We start from the raw sequence: 14,012 nt of genomic DNA, 5'->3' as shown, positions 1-14,012 counted from the left end.
TGCCAAACTAAGCTCTTCTTGCCGCTGTTTAAAAAGTGTGTTAGGAAGGGGTGCATGGGCATCTGAGGGAGCTGAGGCCCAAGGTAGAGACGAGCATTGCATGATCACCCCACGTTACCAGAGGGAGCCATGTCGGGATGATGCATGCAGGTGCGTTTTAGGACCCTGAGTTAGCACAAGTCCTCCGGCGATGTCTCGGACGCCCCCTCCCAGCTCCAAAACGGAGCGGAAAAAATCACTCTGGGCACCCGTTGTCCCAACGTCCGACGCTCTGTTAATCAGGGATTGAAACGGGACGCAAGGTCAACGCCCAGCGAATGGAATCGCGTGCCTCCCGGCCCCAAGGAACCCAAGTCTCTTGTGACGAAGGGTGTTTCCCGCAGACCCGCCGGGCGCTCAGGGAGGCTATTCCCAGAGGCCATCGTGATTCGTTCCTTTCGGTTCTCCTCGGAGGGCCGTCGGGGGCTCATTACCTGTGGCCGGAGGACACCACTTCTTATGTTCTCTCTGCGCCGTGCGGTCCTGAAGCAGATCCACATAATTGGCCGCTCTGAAGAGCGGCCTCGAAGCATCGCTGGCCCGTGGCTCAGTCCCCTGGAGAAACGGGATGCAGGACCGCGGACAGCTCCCAAAGAAAAAGGGCGCCTCAAATCTGCTCTGGGAAGGATAAGGAGACATTTCGTTTTTAAAAACAATAAAACCCTGGATAGAATTAGAGGTTATTTCACGACATGTTGCACCCTCTTCAGCGTTTCCCGTTGGATCCTTGATTTACTCCGAAATGCGGTAAGGTAGCGTTTTTGCTTAGAGGTTCATGTAGGGCCACATAGACCATAAGATGCACATCGAAACAGAGGCTAATATCGAAAGAGACGGCAGGATTATAAAGTAGCGAGAAACTTTGTTAAACATGGAACGATGTTAAGATTTTGGAGGAGGAGATGAGGTGACTTATTTAAGAATCTGACGGGGCGCAGGAGGAGGTAATCCAGGTGTCTATTAATCCATATCTTAAGGCAGGGGTAGTCAAACTGCGGCCCTCCAGATGTCTATGGATTACAATTCCCAGAAGCCCCTGCCAGCATTCGCTGGCAGGGGCTTCTGGGAATTGTAGTCCATGGACATCTGGAGGGCCGCAGTTTGACTAGCCCTGTATTAAGGTATTGTTTAAGGAATAATGTTTTCAAATTGCTATGTATAATTTCGTTGTTCTTTGCTATGTGCCTGTTTTTCTTGGCAAATAACAAGAAACCCAGCTTAGTGTTGTAGTTAAGAGCGGCAGCTTCTAGTCTGGAAAAATGGGTTTCGTTTCCCACTCCTCCGCATCCAGCCAGCTGGATGGCCTTGGGCTAGTCACAGTCCTGTTAGAGGGGTTCTCACAAAGCACCTCTCTCAGCCTCACCTACCTCACAGGGAGAGGAAGGGAAAGGTATTTGCAACCCACTTCGAGACTCCTTAAGGTGGAGAAGTGGAAGATATAACAAACTACTTATTCAGGTATCTGACTGTAACAATTCAATAATAATAATATAATAATAATTAGTAGCTCCCAGTAGCTCTGTCAAGAGGCACTGTCTACTATTCTGAAAGAGTTTGTTTATTCTGAAAGAGTCTGATTAGTCTTATAAGATTTGGGGAAAATCTCCCCCAGGATCATCCACACTTTCGGTGGGCTCATTAGCTCTGCTCTTTCGGTTGGGTATCGGCCATCTGTAATCCGGTCAGCTTCCAAAGCCGTTGCGTGCCCGGTCTATTTTTAATGGGCTGAGTGACAGAGTTAAGGCACCTGTTCCAGGATGCGGAGCTAGCGGGCCATGTTCTGGCAGAGAAATAATGTCGTGCTAATCGGCAGCTTGGGCTGGGGACTCTCGCCCTGCGTTCTAGAAACTGAACGTTTCAAGATTTCTTGCAAATTAATTGCTTGGATTTATTTTTGAGACGGGGTCTCAAAATTTAACTCGGACGGCAAATATACGGAAGGAAGCGGCCCCTGAGGTAGCGGAATTTTCAGGAGTCTTTCTAGAACCTCCGGAAAGCTTGTAAGGCCAGAACTGACATTTGGAACTCAGCTGGACCACCTCTGGTTCCCCAACTCTGGGATGGAAAATCCATGGAGAGAAGCAGAGGATAAAGAAGAGTTTGATTTTCAGACCACACTTTTTGCTACCTTGAAGCACCTTGCACACACCTTTCCCTCCCTCTCCCCACAACAGACACCTGGGAGGTAGGTGGGCCTGGGAGAACTGCTCTGCAAGAACGTCTCTGAGAGAGCTGTGACTCTCCCGAGGCCACCCAGCTAGTTTCATGCAGAGAAGCGGGGAATCAAACCCAGTTCTCCAGACTGGAGGCAGCTACTGCCCCTCACCACTACACCCACACTTGGGGGGTGCAACCGAGAGAAACCAGGGCTCGAAAAGGAGAGGACCACACTATGGATTCCACCCTCCAAAGCAGCCACTTCCTCCAGGGGAACATCTCTGTGTCCTCCTGAGGTCAGCTGTGATTCCTGATGCCCAGGCGACACCTGGAGGTTGGCAACCTTTCCTCTTTCCCTCCCACTCAATAACCAGACATCAGAGGGCACCATGTTGGGGACCCTGCGTTGAAGCATCTTCCGTCCCTCCTCTACGTTTCTGGATACCCTCTTGTCCTTACTAAAATGTGGGGGGAATAGACCCCTGAGCTCATGGCACCCCTATTTGGGGCATCAGCTGATGCCCCACCAAGTCACCGCACCATGGTGAACCCCCCTGGTGTACAAAGAAGCGTTCCTCCCTCTTCCACAGGGAACTTTCATCAAGATTTTATTAAGTTGCTGATCTCAAAGGAGCCGTTGTGTCTACGCCGTGGGGCCAGCATGTAGGGACCTCTTAAGGTTTTGTCTGCCGGGTCAACAGACTCATTCTTGCGTTTTCGGTTCCCCGGATGGGGTGTCGTGATCTCCGTCAGCGCCGTTCTCGACCGTGCCACCTTCGGCGTCCTGTGGCTGTTTTTCCGGGAACTCGTTGATGTCCTTCCACATGGAATACTTGGTGTCCCAAAGAGCTTCGATCATGTCCCACATGCCGGCCTTTTCTTCTTGGAGGTCTTGGTCGTTGTCCCGCAGAGCGATGTATTCTTCCCAGAGGGCCATCTTGTCTCTGGAGATGGCCATGTCCTCCTCCCAGAAGACTTTGTCCTTCTTCCAGAAGGCCTTGCATTCCTTCCAGTAGGACATGTTCTTCTCCTCGAGGGTTTCCATCTTCTCCTGCAGGGATTTGTTCCTCTCCCGCATGGCCTTGTTGGTCTCCTGGAAACCCTTATTCTTCTCCTGGAAGGCCTTCACCATTGTTCGGAAGGATTCATTCCTCTCCTCGAAGGAGGCGATCTCTTCCTCCGTGGCCTTGATCTTCTCCTGGAAGCCCTCGATCTTCTCCTGGATGGCGCTCACCTTCTCCTGGAACTCCAGCTTTTTCAGACGGAAGCTGTTGATCTCCACCATGAAAAGTCTGCTCTCCTCCAAGAAGTTCTTGATCTCCTCCAAGAACCCCTTGTTCCTCAACTTGAAGTTGCTGATATCCTCCCACAAGGTCTTCGTTTTGTTATCTTCCCGGAAGGCTTTGATTTCCCCTCGCAGGGCCCGGCTTTTCTCCCAGAACGCCTTGATCTCTTCCTGCAAGGCCCGTCTCTCCTCCTTGAGGTTCTTCTGCAAGAGCTGCTTGTGCAGGGTGGGGGGCAATGGGGTCATGTGATGCCAGCTCTCTCGCTTGACGGGAAGGGAAGGGGTCTCTCTGCTTGCCCGGCTCTTGGGGTTGGCATCGAGGACTTCTACCGGCGTTTTCTTCCGGTTCTCCATGGGGTCACAGCTGTGTTCAGAGAGGCAGAAAGAGATGGTAATTAGCCTGGAAACAGAAGGTGATGCCTACCAGTTGGTTAAGGCCATCATGGAGGGTAGGGTTACCAGTTCTAAATGAGGAAATAGCTGAAGATTTGGAGGAAGGGGAGGGACTTCAGTGGGATAGCAGCCTGTTTCTAATCTTACTTATCCCAAACTTCTAGGAGGAATGCAGGAATTGTCCTGTTAAGGTTTCCAGAACCCCCTGCTTGGAATTATCCTCCAAGTAGAACCTGCTGAATTACTGTCCCTCCACCCCCACCCCCACCCCCACCCCCACCTCAGGGCCTGGGGATCTTGTGTGGCTTTCTGCAAACTGTGCAAAGCCAAATTATTCCAGTGGGCTTTTCTGTGCAGGCTGCGGACGTGCACTGCACAAGATGACTCACAAAGCCTCTTAGGAGAAATGATTAGGGATTGCTGAATCTACGAGGGTACCTAGGAATTATGCGTCCGTTAATGTGCCCTGTTAATAGTAGCTGTGGTGACATTTCTGGCCTATGGGGGCCTGGCTGAGGAGTCTTAATTGCGGTGGACATCGTCAGAGGCAGAACACCACAAAAGTGTGGAGCGTGCGAACAGTCTGACCCCAAGAGGTTCCCATCCTGTCTGGAGATCAGTTGAAAGTCTGAGAGCTCTCCAGGCCCCACCTGGAAGCTGGCAACCCCATTCCAGTGGGCATTCTTAGGAATGGATTGGGGACTTTCGGATTAAATGCTGACGCGGTCTTACTGAGCTATGGCCCTTCCTTGGAGACCAAAACTCGTGTGAAGCTCGTAGCCCCTTTGGCTTGAGGCGCACCTCTGCCTAGGCGGGATCCGAACCCAGAACCCAAGACAGGCACCTCCCCAGGGCCCTGATTCGGTAACAAAACTCCCACTGACCTGCGGCGCCTCGCCTATGATGGAGGCTCCCTTGGGTGCAGTTGCCGTGGCAGCCAGGGACCATTAACAGAAGAGGTTTGGAACCTTCTGGATGTCTCCAAGTTCCATCCTTGGAATGTTTGCAAAGATGGCGGCACAGAGGGTGGAAGGGAGCCAACGTGTGGTCAGCATGTCCGCTTGGGCATCGTTTAAGGGCAAGGGGGCAGGACATTAGGAGCGCCAAGTTCCCCCTGGCCACCTGTGGGGGATTGAGGGGTGGGCTTGCTAGGTCAAGGTTAGGGAACTTCTGGAGATTTGGGGATGGAGCTTGGGGAGGGCAAGAGACCTCAGTGGGGCACAAGGCCATGGAGTCCAGCCTCTGGAGCAGCCGTTTCCACCAGGGGAACCGACCTCTATAGACTGGGGATGAGATGTCATTCGAGGGCATCCCCAGGTCCCACCTGGAGGCTGGCACCCCTACAGGACATGGATAATGGAACATGGGTCATTTCCCCTAGGGCTGCCAACCTCCAAGTGGGGCATCAGGACCTCCTAGAATTATAACTGATTTCCGGACGATAGTTGGCAAAAATGGCCAGTTTGGAGCATGGAGTATTTGCCGAAAATGACTGCTCGGAAATGACCGGTAGGGCCGTGCTCATCCTTGTCACAGTTAATTTGAGTCTTGACTACTTGAAAATCATCCTCATGGGGCTGCCCTTGAAGACTACTGCCCTTGAACACCAAGGCCTCTCTATCCTCCAGAGGAACTTGGTGGACACTGTGTGAGATGGGATGCTGGACTAGATGGGCCCTCTGCTCCAGCAAGGCTCTTTTGATATTCTGATCAGGGGTAGGCCTTGGCCTCCATGCCTTGTGGTTGGCCCTCCAGCAGAACTTTTTGGCCACCATGTGAAACAGGTGCCGGACTAGATGAACCCTCCTTGGTCTGACCCAGCAGGGATCTTCTGATGTTCTTCTCAGGGGAAGGCCTCAGCCTCTCTGCCCTGTTGTTGGCCCTCCAGATTAACCAGTTGGCCACTCTTTGACACAGGATGCTAGGCTGGTCTGATCCAGCAGGGTCTTCTTATGTTTGGTGCATGAGTGTATGTTTCATGATGTGGATTGTTTCCCTGCCTGGGGTCTCAGTTTTTCAGAGGAGAACGTGGCGCTGACATAACGCATATATAAACAAAGCAGACAGAAAGAATTGCAATCTTTGCATCTCTATTGTGTTCCACACACTTTTAAACTTGGATTCTTATGACAATGATCCCAGACACATTGAATGATCTCAGGTTCAGGGAAATCCCCAGCCATGCGCCTTCTTACAGCGCATGGATTTACTTTCCAAATGCACTTGAGGAAGCTCCACAGAACTCCTTGTTCCACTGATCTAACTCTTCCTTCCAAAGGTCTTTCTGCTTTTCCATGCCATCCAGGGCCTCTTTCCAAGGACCCTGCTTCTCTTGGGAGGTCTTCTTGACTTTGTCGAGGAGATCCGCCGTATTCTTCCAGAGGTCTATGTTTCTCACCCAGAAGGTCATGTTTCTGGCTTCCATGTTCCGGAAGATTCCCCAGATCTCTTCCCAGGAAGTGGAAAGTTTCTCTTTGTGATTCTGGTTCAGTTCCTTCAGCACCTTGAGGGCATTGTCCAAGTCCTTCCCCTGTTTTCTGAGGAGGGGGTGGGGCTTGCCTTCCATCGGATCCTTCTAGACCTCAGACAGGCTCGAGAACAGACAGCCGAGATCTGCCTTGACACGGGCGCTCTGTAGGGTATGGCGAGAGTCTTCAAAAGCAAGCGTAGGTTGATGAAAAGACACAAACGTTAAGACAGTGTTGACCAACACAGCAAAGCAACCAGAATTCATTCCCTGGCAAAAAGTTCACCTGGGGAAGAAACTGAGCACTGAACGAGGCATCCCGTTCGAATGCTGCCTCAGCCACTGATTCAGTTGGTGCTGTTAGCAAAGCCCCCTTCTCTCTCTCTCTCTCCCTCCCTCCCCCATATGTATTGTCCAGTCCAGTAAAAACTCTCTCTCCTGTGCCTGTCTTCTGTACCTCCCATAGAGGTTGCAGCCTCCAAGGGGATTCCCTAGAATTACAGCTCATCTCCAGAGCACTACAGCGATCAATTCCCCTCTGGGATGCTTTGAAGAGTGGACTCTCCAGCCTTGTGCCCCACTGTCGTCTCGGTCCTGCTTTTGCACCACCCCAAATCCCCAGAAGTTTTACAGCCTAGTCTGAGAATTTTCACGAGATTTTCAGGGTGCACAAGAGACAGAGAGTCCCCCCTCCAAAGTAGCCCTTTTCTCTATAAGATTTGATCTCTGTCTACTAGAGAAAAATTGTATGCCCAGGAGTTCTCCAGCTGCCACCTGGAGGTTGGCAAACCTAGTGGAGGAGAATTCATCCTGGCCAACATCTCACATACCAGCCGTCTGAAGCAGAACATTCTGGAAAGAGTTTGGCTACATCCCCTGCTTTTTTGGGGAGATCAACTTTAGTAGCTCAGCCATCTTGCTGCAACTCCAGCTTATCAAATGCCATTTCTTTGCTAGGTGGGCGACTGAGTTTAGAAATGGGTGCAGCTCTGAGCTAACATAACTTCCTTTGGTTCTTTGCTGGTAAGTTAAGGGGGTTCCCTCCTCCCACCCATGGAGGGATCATCTAGGGGGTGAACTTGGTCTCCAGTTATTTTATCCAGTTTGCCTCCCCGATGTAGACTTTGGGGTTACTTAACTTCTTTCCCAGCTCTTTCATAAGGTTGTTATATCAGCCCTCGCCCTGACCTGGATGGCTGATCCTAGAAGCTAAGTAGGGTCAGTCCCATTTTTTATTTGGATGGGAGACCACCAAGGAAGGTTGAGGGTGCTACGCAGAGGCAGAAAATGGCAAACCAGGGCCAATTTGTCACTTCCCTTGAAAGTCCTGTGCGGTGGCCATAAGTCATGTATGACGATGGCTCTTTCCAACACCACAACAGCCTCCCTTTCCTAGTTAGTACGAAACATGCTCCATCTGTGAAGAGGGCCCTCTGCAGAATGCTCAGAAACGCTCCACCCACCTGGCTCTAGTACCCAAATGCACACAGCAAAACCTTCAAGCAACATCTTATCTCTGCTTGGTGATTGTTATGTCATCGTGCCTCGATCTGAGGTCACAGAACCATCGACTCAGAAGGGCCCACGGAGGCCATCTAGTCCAACCCACCGCTCAATGCAAAACCAGGTGAAATGAAAGCATTCCTGGCATTTGTCCAGGTGGTGCTTGAAGACTGCCCATGAGGGGGAGCTCAGTCACCACCTCCCGAGGCAGCCCATTCCACTGTTGGACCTCTCTTACTGGAGAAGGGTGTTCCTAATATCCAGCGGGTATCTTTCCACCCGTAATTTAAACCCATTATTGCGAGTCCTGTCCCCTCACAATCCACCGCTGAGACAAGGACCCCCTCCTAGTTATGGCCCCCTCCCTTTAGGGAAGAGATGTGGCTCAGGGGTAGAGCATCTGCTTGGCATGCAGAGGGTCCCAGATTCAATCCCTGGCAACTCCAGTTAAAAGAACCAGAGAGCAAGAGTTGGGAGAAAACTCCTCCCGAGACCCTGGAAAGCAGCTGCCTGAAAGTGTCAGCAATACTGACCCCCCTGGCCCGAAAGTAGACAGCAGCTTCCTGGCTCTCTTTGGAGTGGAAAGTCCCGCTTTTCTTTCTCAGCCTGAAGCAACGACATCCGTTCCCCGGTCCGTTCAGTGGCCTTATTCCACCAGCCGTTTTTTTAAAAGGCCAATTTGCCAACCTAATGAAGGGAGCTCCGCGTGGCTCTCTTTGCATCCTTGAAGCTCTGCATCTGCAATAGTAGTTTATAAAGCTGCGTCAGGCGGCATTTGCAGCTGTGTTCGGCACTAAATTAAAATCCGGCTGTAAGCAATTTGCTTGCAAATAAGCATTAGCGGCACGCTACCCACTTTCAATATTATTTTTTTTAAGGCACATTGTTTTCTCATAAAAGGAGCATCAGCAGGACATGTGGCCTTGCCCTTCTGTCTCTGACTAGCAGAACACTGCTGCTTCGTTGGGTCTCAACCAGGGTTTCTTCTTGATGGCCCTGGAAGGGTTTCTTGAATGGGTGGGAGTTAATGGATGGTTAACATATATATTTATTGGGTTATGTGACCATGTATGTTCCTGTTGACTTGCCCTCCGCTCCCCAAAAATAGCCTGGAGGGGGGGAAGGGCAGGGGCCCCGGGTGGGCATGTCCACAGCTCTGCTTCCCAGCCCTATTCTGCATGATCGTGCCACTTGTGGGGTTTCTCAAAGCCCGAAGGAGGTTTCTCAGTGGTAGAAAAGTTGAGAAAGGCTGGCCTATTGGGGAGGGGGACGCTACACATGGGGGCCAAGAGAGTTGTGCTCTCTTGCCCCGCAGGGATGGATCAGAACCAATGGGATGAAATTAATTCAAAAGAAATTCCGTCTCAACAACCGGACGAAGTTCCTGACGGCCAGAGCGGTTCCTCAGTGGAACTGTCTTCCTCGGGAGGTGGTGGGTTCTCCATCTTTGGAGATTTTTAAGCAGAGGCTGGAGAGCCATCTGACGGAGAGGCTGATTCTGTGAAGGTTCAAAGAGGATTGTAAGTGTCCTGCATAGTGCAGGGGGTTGGACTAGATGACCCAGGAGGCCCCTTCCAACTCTATAATTCTATGATTCCATTTGGGAGACCAGAACATCGATTAAAATAATCACGAATAGAGCTGTGCCTTCCAGAAGCATACCAAATACTGTGTCCAAAAGCAGGGACGCTCGTTCAAAACACACAGGACGCATTAACAAACAACTTTACATAACACTGCCATCAATAATAACCCCAAAAATCCGCTGAGCGTGCAACCGGCCTGAGGTCACCTGCTTCCAAGGCAGAGCAAGGATTCAAACCGGGGTCTCTCCAACCGAGTCCCCTCTAACCTCTCCACCACGCTGGCTCTCCACAAAGGGAAAGGCCCAAGAGCTGTCCCCGTCAGAACTGCACAGGACTGACCTTGGTCGAGCCAGGCTGTTGCCGCTCCCCGTAGGGCGGTCCCGCTCTCCCTCCTTCCCGGCTGCTTTCAGGATGACCGGAGGGACTTGACTCTTTAATTGTTAGCCATCTGCTGGATATTTATTCTGGGAATACTTGCAGAGGACAGTTTCAAGAAGGCAGGAAAGAGCTTTGAGCCTTGCCCTTCTCCCGTTGGCTCACGGCCCGACAGGGATCGCTGATTTCCCTGACTTTCCCCGCAGCTAAATATAACCCGTTCCTGACAGGTTGCTCATACATCAAGGTTTCCGGGGCCTTTGACACCCTCTGGCTCTCCTCCTCGGACTCCAGCTGGTTTGGGGCAGCCCCTGGAACACAGATCGGCCCGTCTCCCTTGGGAACTCCCTTCCCTTTCATCGAACGCGTTCTTCACAAGGCTGGGGGAAAGAGGTTCGGCGATTCCGCTCAAATGCAGAGATGCCAGCATGTCCACGGAGGTCGAAGCCGAATAACTGGACCGGTGCAACACACAAAATTGGATGGCCTTTCCAAGGGCTGACTCCGCTTAGCTTCCCACTAGTGGAAACCCCAGAAAGGGGTCTTGGTCGTCTCCCACCCAAATCCTGACCTGGCTACCTTCTCTCCCGATCCCAAGCCAAAGTCAGGCCCTTTTAAGTGAGGAGAGCAACAAGGTGAGACGGCAGGGGAACCATGGGTTGGACTATACCATTTCAGACTCTCTCTGTCTCTCTTTCTCTGGGTCTCTTCTGTGATAAAACGGCCTTCAAGTGAAGCAGGTTCTCGGTCCATCAAGGTTGGAATTGCCCGTTCAGGCTGGCAGCAGCTTAGCTTCCAGCAGATCTCCAGAGTCTCCAGCAGATCTCTCGCATCGCCACCTGTCCTTGAACGGTCGGCACCCGAAGAGTCACAAGAGAGGCCGGTACAGAAATGCAATAAGCAAATAAATAAACAACAGACAGAGAACTGCCTTAGCCTGAACCGGATCATCAGCCTGCCGAGGTCAGTATGGTCAACTCAGACCGGAAGCTGTTCTCCGGCATCTCAGGCCGAGGTCTTCCCCATCCCTTCTTGCCTGGTCCTTTCAGCAGAAGATGCTGCCGGGGATTGAACCGGGGACCTTCTGCAGGCCGAGCAGCGGCCCTCTGCTTGCGCCCCTCGGCCATGAAACTGTGTTCCCTTGGCACGAACCCGCCACCGTTTTTTAATTCACGATTTTAATCTCCTTTCCACTGCAGGCTCTTTTAGGCCTCTTACTGAGGCCAAGGTACAAGCCGTGGGAACTAGACAAGCGTAACGAAATCACATATTAATAGAGCGGCATTTACAGAGACATGCACTTAACATTAAAACGGCTCTCTGGCAGTCGAGCAGAGGAAGGAGGAACACAGAGATCAGCACATATCCTCCGCCTCGGTCAAAAATGGGGGGAAATCCTTCCGCCGCACCGGAGGGACAATGTGGTCCTTGACGGTTCTTCCCTTCAGACTGGACTGTCTTTGTAACCTATCCCCCTCCTGATCGCACATGCTCAGGAGAAAAGAGACAGAGTCCAGCAGTGCCCCAAGAACTAACACAATTGGTGGCAGGGGAGGATCTTTCGGGAGTCACAGCTGAGAGAGCTCTGAGAGAACCGTGACTAGCTGAAGTCACCCAGGTGGCTGCATGTGGAGGAGTGGGGAATCAAGCCGGCTCTCCAGATGAGAAGCCACCGCCGGCTCTTAACCACGGCACCAAGCTGTCGGGAGAGGGCTCCTTTCTTTTCATCTTAATTTATACTGTTTGATATGGACTAGTCCCCAAGTCCTTTTTCTTCTGAATTCCAATGTTGGTTTGTTCTGCATCAAATACGCAAGTCGTCCGTAGTGTCTGGTAATGATTCCTTTTTTCCGTCTTGATGCACGCAGAATCCGAGTGACTGCTACCGTACATTTAGCAAGCGATGTTTATGCCTCTGTTGATATAATCCAGGATCGCATTGACCTATTTTACTGCTGCATCCTACAGATTTTGCTTAGAGTCCACCTGTACCCCACGACACGGGGATTGAACCAGGCACCTTCTGCATGCCAAGCAGAGGCGCTTCCCAGCGGAAGCACAGCCTCCCCCAGCATCTCCCGCTCCTGATTTCTTGCCGCTTGCAGCTTGGAAGTATAAATGCCACGGCCGTGCTTGTGCTTGCGGCTTGCGTCAGACGAAGTGAGCTCTGCCTCGGGAGAGGTCACGCGAGAATAAATGGGGTCCGTCTCTCAGGTGCCGCTGGACTTCTCTTTCATTTAAGTGGGCTGCTGGGAGGCAGGCAGGCCAAGGGAGGGCAAGGCCTAGAACGGCGCCAAGAGCATCCATCCCCGCCCTCCGGCGTGACTCCTCGCGGTCCAAACTGACGGGCAGCCCATTAAAGCTGATCTCTGCCTCCCCGGAAGCCTCTGCGCCGTCCACCCCGGAGCTGGAAATAGCAAATCGATACGGGGCTTTTAAAGTTAACAAACCCCTCGGAAAGCTGCTAAGGAGGAACTCGCCTCAGCCTGGAGCCGGCGTCTTTCGGGGCTTGGCCGTGCGTGGCAATTAGAGAGACATGAATGGCCCGGGAGGGACCGTGTGGGGCAGCCAGGGGCCAGCCCTCCGACAGCGGGATACAGCAGGCAGCACCCTGTCCCTGTGCCTCTGGCCCTCATGCAGGGCTCCCAGGGGATGGGGGGCTTCAGGGCAGTGCCCCACACGCAGTGTCAGAGTTGAAGAGTTTGGGGACCCCTAATGTGGTTCAAGAAGAAGAGTTGGTTTTTATGCCCCGCTGTTTACTACCCGGAGGAGTCTCAAAGCGGCTGACAATTCTCTTCCTCTTCCTTCAACAGACAGGCTGAGAGAGCTCTGAGAGAACTGGGGACGGACCAAGGTCACCCAGCTGGCCGCATGCAGAGGAGAAATGAGGAATCAAACCCGGCTCTCCAGAATAGAGGCTGCCGTTCTTAACCCTGGCAAACGGCTGGAGAGATGCTGCTGACTCCCACCAGGTTAGAGAGTCGGGTGAGGATCTCAGAAATCTGGGTCAGGATCCCCTCTCTGATTTGGAAGTGATCTTGGTCCAGTTGCACACTCACAGCCTGAGCTACCTCACAGGGTTGTTGTGAGGATAAACAGAGGAGCGGAGACAGATGCAAGCCAATAGAAACCAATGAACGAATTAAACGTGGGCAGTTACAGGCCCCCACGGAAGGGGACCGAGGTCAGCGTCTCCAGGTGGACATGGAATAAAATTGGGCTCGGCAGAACATTTGCCCAATGACCAAAAAGGAGGCGTGACTCTTCCCAATTTCCTTTCTTTTTACATTCAGCTATATTTTTGACTGCTTGGATTCTCCACCGTCCGCATGCTCGATTTATTTACGTTTCTGCACTCAATTTATACCGAAAATATTCCCCGCTTCGTACTTGTCATAAAAATATAATGCAGATTGCGGATTTACTGGCGCACAAATCAGGGCGAAGAAGCCCGCCTGGAAAAATTAGAACGAGAGGAGTGACAGGAAAACCGTGAATGGCCGGTCCAGGGCAGCAAGGGGCAGCCTTCGAGGTGTGATGGTTAGAGAGAGAGAGCTGGGTTTTTTGGGACCCTGCCTTTTCCACTCGAAGGAGTCTCAAAGAGGCTTATAAACCCCTTTATCTCCCAACAGCCGATGCCGCGTGGAGCATGTGTGGCTGAGAGAGCTCTGGGAAAGCTGCTCTATGAGAACAGCCTTAAGAGAACTGTGGCCCAAGGTCACCCAGCTGGCTGCGTGTTGGAGGAGCAAGGAATCAAATCCGGTTCTCCAGATCAGAGGCCGCTGCTCTTGACCACGACACCACCCTGGGGTTTGAAGAGTCAGGTTCGAATCTCTGCTCAGCTGCAGAATTCACAACCCATTTTGGGTCCCCGCTTGGTGATATTTCTTTGCTCTTGACACGGTGTTGATGCTGGGCCAACATGGTGTTATGTTTAAAGACCGGAAGCCTCTAATCTGGAGAACCAGATCTGGTCTCCCTGTCCTCCTCCTCATGCAGCCAGCTGGTTGACCTTGGGCCAGTTGCAGTCCACTTAGAGCTGCCCTCACAGTTCTCTCAGAGCTCTCTCAGCCTCACCTACCTCGCAGGGTGACTGTTGCGGGGCAAGGAAGGGAAAGGGGTTTTTGGAAGCCGGGTTGGGATGACCGTCCCCTCTCCCCTCCTCCTCCAGCCTTCTTTTTACTTGTAGGCAAACGGCTTGCAGGTT

At 52.1% G+C, this 14,012-nt stretch overlaps 1 protein-coding gene across 2 annotated transcripts; it reads right to left on the bottom strand.

Moving 5' to 3' along the window:
- Window positions 1–2,788: 2,788 nt before the first annotated feature.
- On the bottom strand, window positions 2,789–4,910 carry CCDC70 (coiled-coil domain containing 70). 2 transcript variants are annotated; one of them, XM_077316735.1, is made up of 2 exons: window positions 4,759–4,910; window positions 2,789–3,845 (listed from the first exon to the last, which is right to left on the bottom strand). In XM_077316735.1, exon 2 carries the CDS (start codon window positions 3,833–3,835, stop codon window positions 2,900–2,902), a length of 936 nt encoding a protein of 311 aa, XP_077172850.1. In that variant the 5' UTR covers window positions 3,836–3,845; window positions 4,759–4,910; the 3' UTR covers window positions 2,789–2,899. The 2 variants fall into 2 exon arrangements, with proteins under 2 accessions (XP_077172850.1, XP_077172849.1); XM_077316734.1 differs by lacking the exon at window positions 4,759–4,910 and adding an exon at window positions 4,525–4,653.
- Window positions 4,911–14,012: the final 9,102 nt, after the last annotated feature.

This window comes from Paroedura picta, chromosome 17 (genome assembly GCF_049243985.1).
Source record: "Paroedura picta isolate Pp20150507F chromosome 17, Ppicta_v3.0, whole genome shotgun sequence".
Taxonomy (NCBI): domain Eukaryota; kingdom Metazoa; phylum Chordata; class Lepidosauria; order Squamata; family Gekkonidae; genus Paroedura; species Paroedura picta.
Note: the sequence above shows the minus strand (reverse complement) of the source record. Positions and strands in the feature narration are given on the sequence as shown.

What these genes read in the sequence shown, in the direction of transcription:
- CCDC70 (XM_077316734.1), bottom strand. Translation starts at nt 4,556, where the DNA reads ATGCCCACTGGAATGGGGTTGCCAGCTTCCAG. An exon ending in ATGGGGTTGCCAGCTTCCAG is followed by an intron (nt 3,846 to 4,524) that starts GTGGGGCCTGGA and finishes CTCTGAACACAG; the next exon opens with CTGTGACCCCATGGAGAACC.